Raw genomic sequence first — 19258 nt, 5'->3', positions numbered from 1 at the left:
AAAAAATTAAAAATAAAAGCCTTTAGAGGTGTTTTTATGCGAGATCAATTACCGAAACAACCAAACAAACTCGAAACAGGTATTATTAATCTAGACTCAAATTCAGGACCCGGCACTCATTGGGTATCATACGCGGTTGATCCACGTGGAATCGTTTATTTTGATTCGTACGGGTTAGCTCCACCCGTTGAATTTATCAAGTATGTCGCACCACTTCAAGCAAGAACCAGAGTTTGGTATTCAACGCTACCCACACAAACAATGACAGATCCGCCAATATGCGGCCGTGAAGTAATTAATGTACTCGACGCTATATCAAAATCATCCAAACCACCACATAAAGTTGTGCATGATTACACAAGTAACCGATTCGTTGCGCGTAAAGCGTTTTAAACAACAGGTCTTATTATAATGGTTGATATTTACGGAAGAAGATCCTCACGCGTTAAGAAAAAGTTCGATGACGTTGATCTGTCGAAGTATGCGACTAAAGATGAACTCGCTGATATTATGAACCTGGCTGGAGTTGACCCAGATGAGGTTGTTATTTTTCAAGATCGATATGGTAAACTAAAAACAAGCAATATCAGATGGTATGATATAGTTCGACGAGTACTTGGTGCAGTTACGGATAATATTCCCGTGTTTACTGACGGTGATAGAATCAGAGATTCAAGTATATCGTTTGCAACAATTAGAAATGAAATTGCAAAAAGCGTTGCTAATTGCATGAAAAGCACCGGCGACACAATGACGGGTGAACTCAGCATGAACGGAAATAAAATAGTAGTTTTAAGAGATCCAACATCTGACGAAGACGAAGCAACAAAAAAATACGTCGACAACGTGGATGGAAAACTATCCACGCTGCGGGCCGAGTATGATGTTCACGTGGGCGCTTTTGCAAGATTTCGCAGAAATTTTCAAAAAACCGACGAATCCATAAATAAATTCTTTGGCACTCCGCACACCATTGATATAAAACTCGTTGATATCAAAAGTAACCTAGACACGATCAAACAAACACAGCAAAACATCGCAGCGGGAATTCCTGAGATTGTCAACAAAACCAATTTGATTAAAATTCCAGCTGGAATAACTCCCGGGCATATCACAAACATCGTATACACGGTATCATCGGGTTTTGCAACATGGTCCAAGCAAAATAATACTATCAAATATACAGCAACAACCACTGGCGTGTACAGGCTGTCTGTGTTCAGTGCTGCAAAATTTGAAATATTTACAACGTTTCCATGGCGTCATTCTACCGACAGGTTTTCCGGGGTTGTATCTGTTATATTAAATAGCGGAACCGAAGAAATTTTTATCCTGGAAGCAGCTGATGAGAAATTAACCGCAACATCTTACTGGTGGTGTTTGGAATTTGTAGCTGAAACAACTCAATTGGTTACTGCATAAAAATATATATGGACGGTGCACAATACAGGTACAATCAAGTGCGTGAATGGCAGGCGGCGCTAAAAAATCAAGTCGATCAATATACAGTAAAAGTAAAAAATATCGACGACGATTAGTTATTGTTGATGTAATTGTTTATTCAGTATCCGCTGTTGTTGCTGGAACCGGTGTAATATTATCAGCGTTGACAATGATGGCACCAGCAGCTGTAACTATTTGTATTTCAGCAACAACAACTATTGCAGGTGTGCTTAATATCATCGCAAAAAAATATGTACTTGCACGAACGAAAAATTATCCGATTACAAAATAAAATTACACACAGCGACGGTAGCATACTCGAAATTATCCTCGTTGTTATCAGCGAGTCTTAATGATGGAATTATATCTGATTTCGAGTTTTCAATGATGACTAAAAAATATACGACGAGGGTATCGGTATTAAAGATACCAGCAGATCGTGACCAACACAACTCCGCCAAAGATAACGATGATCTCGGTAAGTTCGTCTAATCCTGAATTTAGTGTTAATTTTCCCACTGCAATTCCAGTAAAAGAAATAGCACTAGCGCAATTACGAGTATATTACAGCTGGCCAAATATCAGATCAAAATCATTTCATGGTACACCAGCAAATAATTCGCTTGTATTTGCTAGTAAAAATAAACCCGATGGAACACCTGACTGGGTTGTTGTTGGAATACCAACTGGCAGTTATGAGATCGAACAAATCAATGAGGAATTTCAACGTAGAATAAAATCAATAACCGGAAAAGAAGCAAAAATATCAATTAATGTTCATGAACCGACCCTGTCCTCGACGATTGAAATAAACTCGCCTGATTATGCCGTTGATATTTATCAATCTTCAATCAGATCCGTACTAGGATGGCCTGAAATATCACCACCGATAACACCGATACCACCAGAACCGAAAAAGTCTGATTATGTCACGGATAGGCAATCATATCATGAAATTAATCCATCATACGGGGAAAAACTACGTATTTTTAAAAATAAATCAATGCTTAGCCATTTTATCTTTTTCAGTGATATTGAGGCATGGACTTTTAGAAATCCCGGGGAAACAAGAAATTCTTTTGGTTTTCATCGAAGTGATATAATTGAATATTTTCAGGAAATCAATCGAGAATGTAAAAAACAACTAGATCAACTAAATCAATATTTTAACGAACATATTTTTGACATATCAGCGTCATCACGTGAAAAAATCATCACGCGTGTGGAAATATTAAATCAGTTTATATCAGATATGGAATATTTTAATAACCGAATAGTTCAAGCGATGGTTAGTCTTTTAGAATCATTTAAAAATCCTGATGCATATAAATGGTTAGAAAAATATAAATTAACAGAAGCCGATGTACCAAATTATAAATTTCCCGGGTATAGTGTAGTTGAGTTAAGAAAATCTGTCAATGATGTCATTGATGAATATTTTCCTAAAATACTAGATGCATGGAGAAAATTAATTCCACCAGCAACTGTTCTTAGATATGATAATGATCCACATGGCGGCGGCAGGCACGTATCTCCGGGAATCGTTAATATAACACCGACAATCGTGGTCAATCTGGTTTGTGACGTAATCGATGGCAGCTATCAAATAGATCTCGGAAGATCAAACCAGGCTCAACAAGGATACATCCTATACACATTTACACCACAAGTTCCCCCCGGAAGTTTAATCGTGCAAGAACCAACTAATCCTGTGTATATGCGGTGTCACAATAATATGTTAACACGAATAAATTTTAAACTCACAGACCACCTTAATCGCTTAATTGACATACGTGGAGAAGAACTTGTGATAAATCTGTATGTGAAATCTTAAATATTATGTAATGGAGTGTTTTTATACACGAGGATTTCTTAACAGTTAGAAGAACATTTGTAACAGAGATCAGACTTACTGCTGTATTAAATTCGATCAACTTAAAAAAAAATAATATTTCAAAATAAATAAAATATATTTTTATTACTGATATGGTGATTGGTACAAATTAATCAGATTGTGTGTTTGGTACAAATTAATCAGCCTTGCAAAAAAATATTTCAAAAAAAAAAAAATTTTATTTTCTTTTTCTGAAAATTTGATCATTTTACATAATTCTAGCCCATCAAAGATCTGCACGTGGTTAGCGTTGACAGGGACCCCAGTTACCAAAACTTTCATTATTACTTTGGATCGTTTCACCAGTAACAGGGTTACTTTGGATCGTTTCACGATCTAACATAATTTTTCTTAATTGTCTTATACGAGTACTAATCGTTTTCTTTGCCTCGTACTCGTGGGATAACAGCGATCTAATTCTTTCTACGGCGGCAGAGAGAGGAACGAATTCCTTCACCTGATTATCTTCTACGGTAGCTAGCGACTGAAACATTGCCGCCTGAATCCGTTTCATGAGCTTGTATTCAGATGATAGTGTGTGTGTTCCCTGGTTTTTACGTTCTTGTAAAATCTCAAAATCAGAAACTATTTTTTCAGGATTTAGTTCATCGGATATATTAATTCTATCTTTTTTCAATTTTTTAATAGCAGAAATAGTGTCATTGATATTTTCCTGGTTCATTATGTAATATATAAATCTTTAAAATAAAAAAAAATTATCCCTATAGAACCCCTATCGAGTCTTTAGCGAGTTCGTCGGGATGTTTCAAGGACAGTACAACATATGAAATGAATGAAGAGCCCCTATCGAGTGTATTAGCGAGCTCAGATTATGAATGAAGAGCTCCTATCGAGTGTATTAGCGAGCTCAGATTATGCATTGGACGGCACAAACATATAACTTAACTAAGGACGGCACAAACATATACGCTCAGCAAAAATCCCACCCACAATAATGAATCCAGTGGGTGATACGAAAATATGTATCAACCACCAGTCAATATTGTGGTTGAATTTTGCTGAGCGGGGGGTTTTGCGGTTCCCCCATTATTATAAAAATCGCAATTATGCGCACCACCGACAAATTGTCAGCCATGGGGATTCGATCCTGGACCGCAAGCGTCACAGTCCAATACCATACTGATTGAGCCATCGAACCTTGTTACGAACATATGTTTCGGAAGTTAATATATAGCTAAGGAACCAATATTTATACTAAAACAGCGGTTTCTGAATAATAACTACTTCTGCATTAAAATAACGGTTTCTGTATTATAACAACAGTTTCTGAATATATAAACAGCGTTTTTCCTAAGCAGACTGCAAATACAACCTGCGAATCAATAACAGCAATCCTAAGCGGCATGAACACACCTGCAGATCGATTTATACCATAACAACGGTTTCTGTTCTGTGCCTATATTTCAGCTTCCTTGCGGATCAATAATAACGGTTGTACATTATCCTGATTTCTCGTAATGTTGTATGATGGGAAATATTTAAAAACCATAAATATACTTCTACGAGTAATTAATTACGACGTAATTAGTTAAACTGACTGATTACGAAGAAAACTATATATTACAAAGTAATCTCCCTTTTATATAATCAAAACTTCAGTAGTATACGATCAGACAGTACTGGGTCCCCTTAAATAATAAATGGTTTTGATAGTTTATCTCGTTAACAATATTGGAAGGTGATTTTCTGCTTATATTTTTTCGAGAAAGCGGTTTTATATATATTTTCTGCTACTTTTTGTACTGAATGCGGGGTAATATCAAAATATTTCGCAGCTGAATGCATCGAACGAAATATAATTACTTCGCCAGTTTCTGTGTTTGTGGAATTTACCGCCCTCTTTCCGATTGTTTTACATCTTCCTGTATTACCACATGCAGAGTTCACGCTTCGTGTGACAACACGAAGGATGGATAAACTATTATTTTGAGGATTCCCATCAATATGATCAATAACAAGACCGTCATTGATCATCCCATGATGACATTCATACGTGAATCTATGACACAGATAATGTTTCTTTTCTCCATTGTATGTGAACATTAGATAACCAGCATTAGTAATATAACCAACTGGTTTTTTTAACCTGCAGTGTCTGATGACACCATTAATATCTGATTCATAGTTTGTTATGACAGGATGTGGGACAAATTTATTTTGCTCCATTATAATAATATTATTTGTTTAAATCATTGTTTGTCTGAAATCTTGATATATAATCCTCCACGGATTTTATAGCGTTTTCACCGTTATTATTTTTTTTGTCATAATATCTTTTAAGTTCTCTGAACCGTTTTCCACCGCACTTTCCACATAATCATGTTTTTCCTCGCACTCCAATACCACACCGCAGACATGGTATTGGTCCTAGACTTCCTCGTCGTATGTTTTGTGAGTGCATCCAACAAAATTCCTTTCTGCAGGTTTTGTTGCATCGATTTACTGAGCCGATCATCAGCCATCTGCATTGAGACATTGTATATATATAATTTTCTTTATTTAAATATTTGTTTTAATTATATGAATGAGTTTGAGAGATTATCCCAAACTAGGCCTGTTAAATATAAATTCAACCTCGACAGATTATCTCCAGACTGGCCAGTGCGAGATTTGGTTGATCCGAAAAATAAAAGTCTGATCTCGAAAATTCACGACGCCAAGAAAGAATTTTACACGGATGGTGCATCTCATACATGGTCAACGTTCAAGATTATACGCCTTGACTCCGTCAAGGACGCCACAATGAATGACAAGCGAGCGGCAACTATCATTAACTACATCGCTGAGTATGAGGGCAATCAAAAATATTTCTTCAGAGTAAAATTTATTGTATTAACAGAAACAGGTAGTTGGATTATCCGTGACAAATATGATCCTGTCCTTGGCAATAATAAAACTGTCATATTAAGTAAAAATTCCAGACCGGGTCTGTTGACGGGTATTGACAAACCGTATTATGAGCGAGCGTATCCTGTAACAGCGGTTATTTATGGAATCTATGAGATAAATAAAAAACCCAACGTTGATAAACTAGCGCCGATGAAATTTTCAAGGTTAAATTGTGTAGCCGAACGAGTAATAGAACACTTTACAAACGCGATGCGTGGAAATGGATTAACTGATTTAAGGCGTGAAAAAATAAACTCGTGGGCTGATTCAGTTAAGGATACCGGTGCTACAATAAAAGATGTTGCTGAGTTAGGAAAACTATTAAAATTTCCAATAACCGTAGCGACAATAACAGGAGAGGTACTGTACGAATCTAAATATAAATCGAAAGGAGCTCCAATAAATATTATTGATCATAACGCGCATGCATGGACTAGCGCAGTAACAATATTTCCACGTGATCGAACTGTTAGATTTTACCCCCCCCCCCAGATAATTCTGGGGCAGATATGAGTATGTTTAATTTTATTAACGAAATAAGTAAAACCGATCCTGTATCGGTATGGTTATTTAAAAGTAATGAGGAAGGTGAATTTGATCAGTTTGTCAGACCAAACGGTGAAATATATCGAACAGAATCCCTCCATGACGAGATGAAAAATCTTGCGGAGAAGTTTTTAGAGTGCAAGCACGCGGAAAATACTGACAAATTACTAACTAATTGTTTTACCGTTCCATCTGTTGCGGTTCATTTTGCTAGAGAAAAAAATTCATGGAAACCAACACGATTTGATTTACTCGAGGACGTACGCGCAATTTGCGTCGAATACGGACACGGTGGATTATGGAATACCAAATACAATTACAATGATGTTATTTCGGTTGATATGGTTGCATGTTATCCAGGAAGTTTTCTAGGATACGGAGATTGTTCTGTATACTTTAAAAGATTTGGTCACCCAACAAACGAGATGACGCGAGTGGCAATTAATGGACCATTACCTGATTTTGATCTGACTGGATTCGCCTGTATTGAATCATTCGAGTTTAACGAAAATCTTCACATGATTTGTTATGTTTGATTTGGTAGACATTTTTGTGAAAAACGTTGGGCACCTATAGTTTTATTACGATATATGCTAGATTGTGCGATACTGACATCGTTGGTGGTCAGTGAGGCGATTATATCATATCATGCACAGACAAAAGTTTGGTTGCCCATGTCAGATTGTGAAGTTATTAGCGAGTTTAAGGATGTTTCCGAAGATGATATTCCTAAAAAACTCAAAACCGCAAAAGATCTCGGTAGAAAAATTATAGGTAAATTTACTCAAGGTGGTGCATATGATCATAAAAGACATCACGCACGATTAATTCTAGATGATGCCGAGTACGATTTTATAATCGCTGATACAACAGCGAGAAATATATTTGTAAATCGAGAAAGTGTTTATTTATCCGACGGAACAAAATTGGGTACGATCGTTAGTTACATAAATGACGTCTCCCCACAGTATACTCATCTAAGATCTTCCATGTTGGCTTATGTTTCCATAAATTTATTATCGATGATTAATAGATTTCCTGAGACCGCAGTCAGAGTCGCAACAGATTCGTTTTATATTTTAAGTAAATATTTAGAATCTGTTATGAAATTTACAAGTAATGATGAACGATGGGGTTCGTGGAGAATAAAAAAAGAATTATTACACAATTATACAGAATCAGCAGATGTTCCAATGAGAGATTTTTATCGTAAGGGTAATAAAATATCAGAAATGTCGAAAGCGCCATCATTGAGTGATCCAATAACCAGATATAAGACAGTATATCTCAATGGATCTGGTGGATGCGGCAAAACGACTCGAGCAATTGATGTTTTTAGAAATTCAGATATGATCGTGCTGACACCCACACATAGACTTGCACGCGAGATGAAACAGCGGCAAGTACAATCGTGTACGTATCATAGTTTCTTTAGGTGGCGCGGGGATACATGGACTCCTGAACGAATGGGAGAAAAATATATACCTAGAATAATTATTTGGGACGAGATATGTACGGTGTCATTGGATACATTAAAAATGTTTCTTGATTGGTTGTTGACGAAAAATACCGCTATAATAATGTGTGGCGATCATGGTCAACCGCCGCCTTTTGTTGGACCATCTCCACATGATTGGTTAAAAAATTTCGTTGATTATTACGAAGAAATAGATGATGATCATAGAGCTCTCGATGCAAATTTAAAGGAATTTAAAAAATTAATCAGATTACAATCAAACAAAATTCAGTGTGAAATAATACGTGGAGTGATCTCAGAGACCTCAATGAGTGATTTTTTAAATTTATGGAGACCCAGCGATCTGATCGTAGCAAGCAGAAAAATAATCAGAGACGATTTACAACAGCAGTTATTTCAGCTGCATAAAGAAAAATATTCAGAATTACCCGTACCGTTGTGTTATAGACCATCAGATACACGAAAACAGAATATTAATGTTGATATTCCAGGACAGACTGAAAAACAGAATCTCGTATTAAATGATATTGTCGCCGTTGATATCAGTGTGGTCGAAGATGCATTACGCGCTGACAAATCTCCATGGGTGTTGGGATACACTATGACGATCCACTCGTCTCAGGGATTAACTATTTCTGACACACGAGTGTGGATTGTAGACGATCGCATTGAGTGGTCAAATTTAGTTTATTTAGCGGTATCGAGGGTCAGAAAAATATCTCAATTACGTAGAATTATAATTCCTGAAATCGTTGATAAATTTAACATCATCGATGATGATATAATAAGAAAAAAATTAATTGGATACAAACAATCTGATAAAAAAAATAAACGTGACTTTGATCTTGATGTTGAATTTATTACTGAGTTAAAACAGCAGCAGAATAATCATTGCGCAAGTTGTAATTGTATAATGTTATGGCGGTATTCGAGTAATGATTCAAGACAATTTACCGTAGATAGAAAAGATAATAGTCGCGGTCATACACGAGAAAATACCATGTTGACCTGTCTTGAGTGTAATTGACGTCGGGGTGCTGGCACCCTTGGCGCTAGTGCTAGTTAAGTGATCGCGGTGGTAGTTGTGTATCCGCAGGGATTATTTGTAGTTGTTCACGTGTAAATCCACGCTGAGGAGCAGCCGAATCTAATCTGTAGATTGCAGGTCTCCCTGAGGATCTTGTCACAGTGGATATTTTGTGTGTGGTAACACTCCAAATAGGATCAGTTGCTCTCGCTTTACCACCTTCAAGTTCACCAGGCTCATATAAATATCTAACTGTAACATCACCCAATATTTTTTGTTTTTCAACATCTTTTCGTTGTGTTGGTATATTTCTTTTCGTAATTGCATTAATGGGTTTCATGTTGGTTGTTCGTGTAATCTCATTATTTAATGCAGCTATCACGCTTGGTAATCTTGCAACCCACTCGCGAGATCTTTTATCCTGAATAAATTCCCTCGCGTATTGATATCCAAATAACCGCTCAGCAAGTGTTTGATTAAATTGCTCAACAATTGCCTGATCACGATGAATTGCAGTATGACCTCGTCGTATTTTGGTATTATGTTGTTTCATCAACGATGATACTGGACCAAGAAATTCCTTACCAGGATCAACCTGTAGCAGCTGTGGCCATCGTAATGGTCCTCATTGATAAATTCGTTCAAATGCGTCGGCTACTTCAGATGATGTTTTCGCTGATAGCGGCTCTGCTTCTTTATATCTACTTGCAACATCAACTAAGGTTAACGCGTATTTGTATGTTTTTCTACGCACAGTATCATGCGGTAAAAACAGAATATCAGCTTGATGAACTTCATTAGGAACACTGACATCGAAATACGCGTACTGAATTCGTTTCGGTGGTGGTAGATAAATTTGCCATATTGCTTGTTTGGATAACCACGTTTTAGCAGTAGAATGTTTAACCGCTGCTGCATCAGCAAGTTTACCAATTGCTGCTTTGCCTCTCCAGTATCCTCTTGGTGAATAATAAATCAATTCCATTATTAATTACCAGCCCCAAGTGCTAATTTACCTTTCATCGCTGATCTTACTAACCAATTACCTAATGATTCTCTAATATTTTTATTTTTTATAGAATTTAATGCATGAATTAATTTCACATCTGCAATATGTCTATCTTGTAGATTTTTACTTTTATAAGCTACATCATGAGCGTGACAAGCTCGATCAATAGCGTTTATTGGTTCCTCGCCTGGTTTTGGTTGATCCTGATTATCGAGCCTGATATCAAGTCTGGTACCAGGACCGCAATAATTATATCCCGGTAGATGTTTTTCTCTGCTGTATTTAGCCCATGGAGCACCTGGAAACTCTGACATCAAATTAGCAATATCACCACCGCGCTTATTAGGTAAAAACGAAAATTTCTTTCTACCACATACAGAACATTTTCCACCATACGCTATTTTTTTATTTTTTGTTGTAACCGTAGCTAAATCAGTAGTTGGAGTTTTAACTCTACAATGTAAGCAATATAAATTCATGACATAATATATATATGGATATAATTGATTTCTCAGCAACAAGAAAACGAGAGCCAGTTAAACACCACCCTGCGTTACCAAATTCCATCAGAATGATTATCATAGGACCATCTGGATCGGGTAAGACGCAGTTATTACTTAATCTGATAATGAGATGGTTGAAATGGGATAAGTTGTATCTGGTAGCACCATCCGCTGATGATCAACGATGTTATGATGTACTTAAAGATTTCAATGAAAACGCGTGATTACTGGATGAAGGTAATGATGTTATAGAGTTTATAACCGATATTGATGAAGCACCATCCATAGATTCCATAGACGGATTTATTAATAATTTAGTTGTATACGACGATGTGATGCTAGATAAACAATCAAATCCAGCCAGAATATTTTCCCGAGGTAGACATAAAAATACAGACGTGATCTATGTTACTCAACGATATACACAAATTCCGAAAGTGATCAGAGACAACTGCAACATTTTAGTTGTGTTTAATGGCGTAGACACACACACACTTAGAAATATTCATCAAACTTGGTGTGGTGGTGACATGGATATAATTAAATTCAAAAATTTCTTCTCACAAGCGCAAGCTACTCTGCACGGATTTATAACAATAAATTTACATGATCCAAGAACAAGATATCGTGTGGGTCTTGATAAAATATTTGGATGATAAAATTAAATTTAATTAAAAAGATATCATTCATATAATGAGCAACTGTGTGTGGCTGCATCAAGGAACCACTAACAAATGTGATAAAAAATGTCGTGGAGAATATTGCAAGAAACATAATTATCTTATAAAGAAAAATCCTCATGCTGGTCCACGAAGTTGTGTTGGATGTAACAACGGCGTTAGAGGATTATATCAGATTTGCAAAAATTGCGGTGGAGATCGATACAGAAGTTTGATGATATATTATAAACACAGAAAGAACATAAATCCAAAAATAGAAAAACCACCATCAGAACTTGAATATTACTTGAAGAACAAAACAAAAGATTCCCATGATTCAGATGAAGATTCCGAAGATTCCCATGATTCAGATGAAAAGAAAAATATTCATCAAACTTGATATGGTGGTAAAAATTTCTTTTACAACATGAATAGCAGCAGAGAGGGGGCGTCTACAATTCTGTTTGGGACAAACAATAATCGTAGACGTGGTATTGACCTCTATGAAGGGTGACTATTTTTTTTTTGGTCCAAACACAAGGGTGACAACTCCCTTAAGTGGTCTGATCGCCCTCTCTGCTGCTTACGATAATGTGCATGTGACAGGCATACGATAATGTATTTGTGACAGAATATCAAATGTCAGTAGGTTATGTAGGTAGTCATTAATAGTTAGCAGGGATAATGATGACAACTAATTAATTCAAGTAAATTACTTCAACCTTCTTTCTGTAGAGTGAAGAAGAATGAAGGTTTGAGATTTATGTTACCGAGCAGGGCACGCGCCTTCGTTCCCTTTTCGCAAATACCAGTTTTATTCATCTGACCAGCCTTTTCTTACCCACCCCATGATCGAACAAACGCGCACGCCACCAACATGTTTCGCTATAAATAAACCCGCACAGTTTCAGAATCTACACGGGAGCTAATCGTTTGAGATCGTGCGTGTAATATAAAATACCACATGTCCGGAACCCAAAGCGGTCTCGCATGCAGTTTTGTTGATCAACGCGGCAACTGCCTGTAAATGAAATCCTGGTTCAGTTCTATGTCGAGGGAGTCCCGGTTACGTATCTGTGCACAGAGTCATCAGACGTTTTTCACTTTGACCAATACGATCTCAATCTTGGTCATGGAAATCGTTCCATCTTCGATTGCCACCCAGTACAGCCTGGCAATTGTGTTGAGATTGATTTGTGTTGCCGCAAGAATGTCCACATGGACGTGTATTCGCCTGTGCCGCTGTAATGAAGTTATTTCGCCAGTGCCTCCTGCCCCACCAGTTGCAATTGGTATAGCCCAGACAGTAAATCTGATTGGCGTGCTTAACATATTGCTGTTGTCGCGATTTCCGTCACACCAAGGCCAAACGTTGCTGCGGAGGCGACTTCAGAAGTCTCATGCACGATGACACATGCTTTTTAATTTTGCAACTACAATGGTTTTCTTGGCGATTTCATCTCGCACCATTTTCATCTTCTTGAATCAATACTCCACCAACTCATATATCGCATGCATTAACAGACGTTTTAAAAACTGGCCAATATTCGGAGCTGAAAAGAATTAGTGCACTCTTAAGTATGGCCTTTAATTTATCAAAGTCCTATTGACATTTGGCTTACTACTGCAACTTGCATTTCTTACTAAACAAATGTATCAGTGGTAAAGCATATATAGAAAAATTGGCGCAAACTTTATGATAATATCCAGCCATACCCAAATATCGCATCGTTTTCTACTAAAAAGAACTAGGAATTCACAGACATAACTGACTTTATCTTTTACAGGTTTAACTAGACCGCAACCCAAAATAGGTCCTAAATATGTAACACAAGAACGGCAAAAGTCAACGGTATCGTTTTATAATGATCAGGTCTGCACTTTAACTTCTGCTAAAGAGTTGTCACTGTTGCCGATAAAAACCGAGAGGAATTACTCGACTAAGATGCTTGCCTTGGCTTCAGAATCTGTAATAAGGTTGTCTTTCTGCTTGAGGGGTGCTGTACCAATGTTCTCTTTCTTTGTTTTGAAATACTTCCAGAATGGTTTAGAGTTTCATTCCTAATAGCCCTTCACAAATAACATTGTTGACAAGGTCCCATCCTGCCTTTCTGAATTGTTTTTTGTTGCTTTTTTACGTTCTTTCTGGAGCTGCGTGTATTTGGTTCAAACGTTTTCCTTGTTTGCAGAGTCATGCCTATTCCTTTAGTGATCAACGAAGCTTCCTGCTGATGCATGACAGTGAAAGTTTATTTCAACTCACTTTAGAAGGTACTTTTTTCCTGGGATTTTAAAATTTCAATTTTGAAATGCTGATTATAGGTCTTCAATGTCAACTGTGGTGTTACCTTGTGTTTACTGTTGATAGTTTGCATGGGAAATGCTATTCCAGTTTATACGTATATATTCCCAATTAGCTCTAGAGAACGGAAATATTTGTTTGGTTTCTGGTTGCAGAAGGCAGGTTTAATATCCACAATAACCATGCCATCATCTAATATCCCAGGAGCACTAACAGATGATCTGACCAGCAATGGAAATACAAGGTCAAGAAGCTTATCATCACGAGTAGGTTCCTCGTGAATTTGCACATGGATGAATTCACAGTGTTTATTAGGTGCTATTGGATGTTCCGATCTTGGATGCTGGGCCACTAGAGACTGTGTGTGTCCCAATTTATGTCCCGGCAGTTGAAGCAAATGTATTGCATTCTTTGGTCAAGAGGCATATATAAATATATTTAAATTTATCAGTTTATCAATGGTACCAACTTTTTTAAGACATTTCCTTATGGGGTTTTACCTGATTTGATGCCTCTGAGCTACGTTTCAGTTCCACATGTCGGATTTCATGCAATGAGCGTGGTGGAGCTGAATTCAGAGTTGTTTTCTTTCTACTGTTGATGTTCGAGATACGCAAGTTTTGTTTACTTGGCAGATCTGTAATAGGAATTGTATCATTTGTAATTGTTGTTCAAGTTGTTAATCTGCATCTGACATTGGGACTTTTTCCTGAGGATGTAGAAATGTTTCAGTCCAGAGGGCTACTGGTGTGGCTGAATATGCTGAATTGAATTAATTCAGTTCAGAGTCGATAGAAGTAAGCAGTAAAAAGGAGTTAGACATATGTAGCTCATAGCTACGAAAGGTGAAGCTTAGGCTGTCACAAATGCATCATTTTCAAGCAAGATATGATTGTTCCAGCACTCTGGGCATAATGAAAGCATCATTGGTGTTGCCATACATAACTGGCAATCACTTCTCAAGACTAGTTAACAGCAAACTTGTAAACTGGACAGGGCCAGACAGTTCTTGCACTTATTAGGGCCTCTTGGTTTACTTCAATATCATCAGACAGTACAAGAATTAACAGTAAAAAGTACATGTTGATTGTGTGGTTGTAACCATATGACTAGTAAAATGGTTCTTCAGGATGTTTACATTTACAGAATGTTCCATTGAGAGTCTCCTGCATGGATCACTAACCGTTATGGTTATCTTCGTATAAAACACTAGGGAACATATAAAAAGTAGGAAGCTGAGTGTTAAAGCTGAAGCTGCAAATGCCGAAATGTCTTTCCACGAGTAGAGGTAGCCAGAATCCTTTAAAAGATTAAACTTGGTAACATATTTTGCATTTCCAATTTTACCAATGCTGCCACTGATGCCTTGCACTGGAAATGAATCCGTTTTTGTGACACTGTTAACTGTACACGTACAGAATGCAGTACCTGACTTCAGCACAAGAATACATGGTGAACTCCAGATAATTTTACTTGGTTCTATGAATAATTCTCCAGCAAATACTGGATTTTTTTTCCTTCAAACATTCATGATTGAGAGGATTTATTTTGTCAAGATACTGTTTCACATGTGTAGCATCTACAATCTCAACTTCGTGATAGATTTTATTTGTTCTTGGTGCAAAATCTTGAAACAAGTGTACATATTCATATAACATCTGTCTTAATTTACTCCAAAAATTTGTATTTTTCTCTTTTCTTTCTGAATTCACATTTCTTTCTGAAGCGGAAGCTTTCTTAATTTTAAGTCCATCTGGTTTTTTAACTGCAATTCCTTTAATTTTCAATCAAAAATAGAGACATATTTATTAATAAAACCCAAAGTATTATCATCCAAAATTTTCTTTCCCCACCAAATACTGAACCAAAATATTTGTTATATTTTGCTTTGTCACAGAGACATTGACTTCGTCAATAGCATAATGTCTGGCAGGCTCAAGCAACTCATCCATTAACACAGATTCTAACCAGTCATATGTAAGATCTGAATCAAACCTCTTGACATTAGATGACATTGTAAATGCTTGCTGGTTTCATTAAAGATTTCTCAAATGTGTGCAATTAAAATCTTTACCAGGAATAATGAATATTCCAAACAAAGTCAATATAAATTTCAAATACAATTTTTCATATCTCTGAAATATTTTAAAGAAATTCAGATCTTGGATAAGCCTACAATTATTGTTATAAATGTAAGTGTTTAAGTAAGTAATATAAAGAAACTGAAACCAACAATTTATGTAAAATCAACAAAAAAATTATTTTTCTAAGTTACAAAGTGTAAACACTTACAGTATGGTGAATTAAATCCCAAATAATCCTAAGTGTCCTAACACAAGTCCAAAAGTATGGAATGTTATGAATGAATTTCAATAGTCCTGAATGTCCTGATGTTCCACAGTGATGTAATCCAGTGTCTTGAACGAGTCCCAATTTGTGTAAATTCCTCCAATGCAAGTAATTTCTAATTGGAAAATTCCATTAAATTGTTTCTAGAATATACTGCACTCAAAAATCTGTATCAACATATTCTTTGCCAAATATAATCATGGACAAAAGTTAGCAATGAAAATAGGTCCTGTACAAATGATCATTTGCTTAAAGTATAATCTACAATGATGGACAAAAAGTAGGTGCATAATATAGATATACTTAACACAGTGAAGTGCATTAATATTAAGCTTATGTCTACATTAATAATAATTATAATAATAATAATAATAATAATAATAATAATAATAAAATTACATTGAGAATACAAGAAAATTAATTTTTCATGTTACTGTTTCTGGTTTAAATAAATTGGCATTAAAAGGCCCATGTTTTTTTTTTTACCTTAGTGAAATCATTGCTTTATAAATGAATACTGCAAGTTACAAAAAAGAGCTGATAGCATCAATGACATAAATCTTACATTTTGATTTTAGCCAAAATCATTGTTGATGGCAGTGTCAAGTGGAATAGATTAATGTTGTGCCAACCTTTGACCTGTGAATGATGCTGACTGGATTTATATGAATGTTTTGCAATTTTTAAGTTTTCACTTTCCATGCAATGAGTCTTAGTTATACCAGCTTTTAAGGTACATTCAGAACAATGGCCCGATATAAAATAAGACACTTCTGTAAGAAGGACAATTTTTTATGTTTACTTGATTGTCTTTATACACAGGTTTAATTGTAGCAACTGTTAGCAGATGGTGGAGGGCAATCAGTGAGCTGCTAATTTAGATGTCCAAAATTGACTGTCCTCATTTCAGTTAAATAGACATTCTGTTGAAAATACTTCCTACTAGCTGGTGGCAAAGAAAATTCTCAAAATACATGGAATACAAATGGCAGGCATAAAACACATATTCTGTCAAACTTACCTTTATAACTGCCATTTTTCTTTTTAAATTGCATATATAGTAGAATCAGTCTTGAAAGACCACCCATGGCCAAAAATATAATGGTCTCTCAAGACAGGTGGTCTCTCATGATGGGTCATACTTCTAAATGATCAAGTCTTGCACTGAGAAGCAGGCCTCTCATAGCAGTGGTCTTTCAAGACAGATTTTACTGTACTTATTTATTTTTGATACAGTCGATCTTCTTATCTGAGATCTCATTTGTACAAAATTAAGAATTTTACCAAAACATTAAATACCAACTTCTCTGTAGGAAAAATGAAATCACAAGACACAATTATGATATTTATGGGTCAGAAGAATATCATTTGAAAGGACATCTACCACACAGACTGCTTTATATTTGAAATTGACTCCTTTCAAAAATTAAAAGATTTTTGTTTAACTTTGAAAATGAAACAGTATTTATACACATTATAGAACCAGTCAGAAACAGTCTACTGGATACAGGAACTGTTCCACCATTGCAATAACTGAGATTCATGCTGAGTAAAATCTGACTGAGAGTTACACAGTGGCTGACATGTGTACACAACATACTCTACACTGATTACAGTACAGTAGTGATTTAGAAAATTCATGTCAAAGATAGAAATTTTATTCAGGTCTTATATGTAATAAAGGGATCGAAGGGGGGTCATACTGAATTGCAAGTCTTTGATTAAAAATCAGCCAACCTTTGGCACAGGTGAGCTTTCTCCCAATGTTAAAGAAAGCACTGGCTAAAATTTTTTACAAAAAGTTCAACAATGCATGGATATCAGTTTACATTTGAGCAGGAGTCCTGTTTTAGCATGGTGTGTTTCATGGAACATTTATTTTAATATAATATTTGCTGGAAGAAATGATGTCACTGACATATACAGACACCACTACATTGAGGAAATCTGGTCCAGAGAACTAGTCAGAGCATGTTAAGTATGAAATATAATAATAACCATGAATATCATCAGCTGCAGTACATTGGTGAAGGAAACTAAAAATGCAAATGGAGAGCACTTTAGACCACTCGGCCACTCAGGGCCCCGCTTGTGGATTTTATGTTTAAAACATTTTTGCAGTGAACTGTGACATAAACAAATCTTCCTTTTTCATTTAAATGACAATACCCTGACTTGTGTTAATTATTATTGTGTTAATTATTATTGTACCATTGCACAACAGAATTGGAATCGTGTTCAAAGCTTACAGTTTTATCATAATATGAAAAGAATACATATTATGGCAAAAAATTCTAGCTTTGTTTTCAATCGCAGTAAAATACATAGAATTTATGTAGATAAAAACTTCTAGTGAATCAGATTTACAAGCCAATCCACTGACCAAATTTTTTGAATCTCTGATCTTGATGTCATGGTTCTCTCACATGTATGAATGGGTACAAAATTTATGTGAAATATGGCAGTTCCTAATGGTCTCCTAGTGAAAATGAAAAAAACTCTCAGGCAGACTGTTTAATTATACATTTTAACAGTAACGCTTTGAAATTCTCTCCACTTCAAGGCGTGCATTATTAATACAGTCATTAATGCTGGGACCACGGTAGGAGGATCCCACCAGGCTTAGAGGCAGGTTTCTGTCTTGTATGTAGGTGAATATTCTCTCTAACAATTGATGGTGGCCAACCAAATACTGAGGTATGCACTCCTGAAATTGCAAGCAAAAGACTACATATCAGAATGGGCTACAGGATCAAGTTAAATCAGTCACTTTATGCTTAGTCACAGATTTGACTGCTTTTGAATTCTCAGAAATATGATAGAATTCTTGGAGGTCTGTCTACGTAAGGTTTTCAATGTTAATAATCTGTATCAAGTATGACCACTAAATTAGTAAGTCAAGCACAACAAAATACAAAATAGCCGAAATGTCTGGATTTCAATCATATACACGTGATTCTACTGGTGGTATGCCCAAAATACCATTTTAAAGGCCATCAATGAACATACTGGTTTATAGCTGAAATCTACCACTTTTGAAAATTAAAAATTTAAAAAACTATAAATAAATTAAAAAAAACACAAACACTGTATTTTTACATGTTCTATCAAAACATTAGAGAAACCAGCCAGAACCAGT

At 35.9% G+C, this 19258-nt stretch overlaps 1 protein-coding gene across 3 annotated transcripts in view; it reads right to left on the bottom strand.

Annotated features, from left to right (window-relative positions):
* Positions 1–13223: 13223 nt before the first annotated feature.
* The window catches only part of LOC149798857 (protoporphyrinogen oxidase-like), a 92679-nt gene continuing 86644 nt past the window's right edge, over positions 13224–19258 (bottom strand). For all 3 annotated transcript variants that reach the window (XM_089957762.1, XM_089957761.1, XM_089957760.1), the window contains one exon: positions 13224–18826. In XM_089957762.1, the coding sequence (XP_089813888.1) occupies positions 18647–18826 (180 nt within the window). In that variant the 3' untranslated portion in view covers positions 13224–18646. The remainder of the gene's footprint in view (positions 18827–19258) is intronic.

Source organism: Sinohyriopsis cumingii, chromosome 5 (genome assembly GCF_028554795.1).
Source record: "Sinohyriopsis cumingii isolate HCF-2022 chromosome 5, ASM2855479v2, whole genome shotgun sequence".
NCBI classification, from domain to species: domain Eukaryota; kingdom Metazoa; phylum Mollusca; class Bivalvia; order Unionida; family Unionidae; genus Sinohyriopsis; species Sinohyriopsis cumingii.
This window is presented reverse-complemented; position numbering and strand designations above follow the sequence as displayed.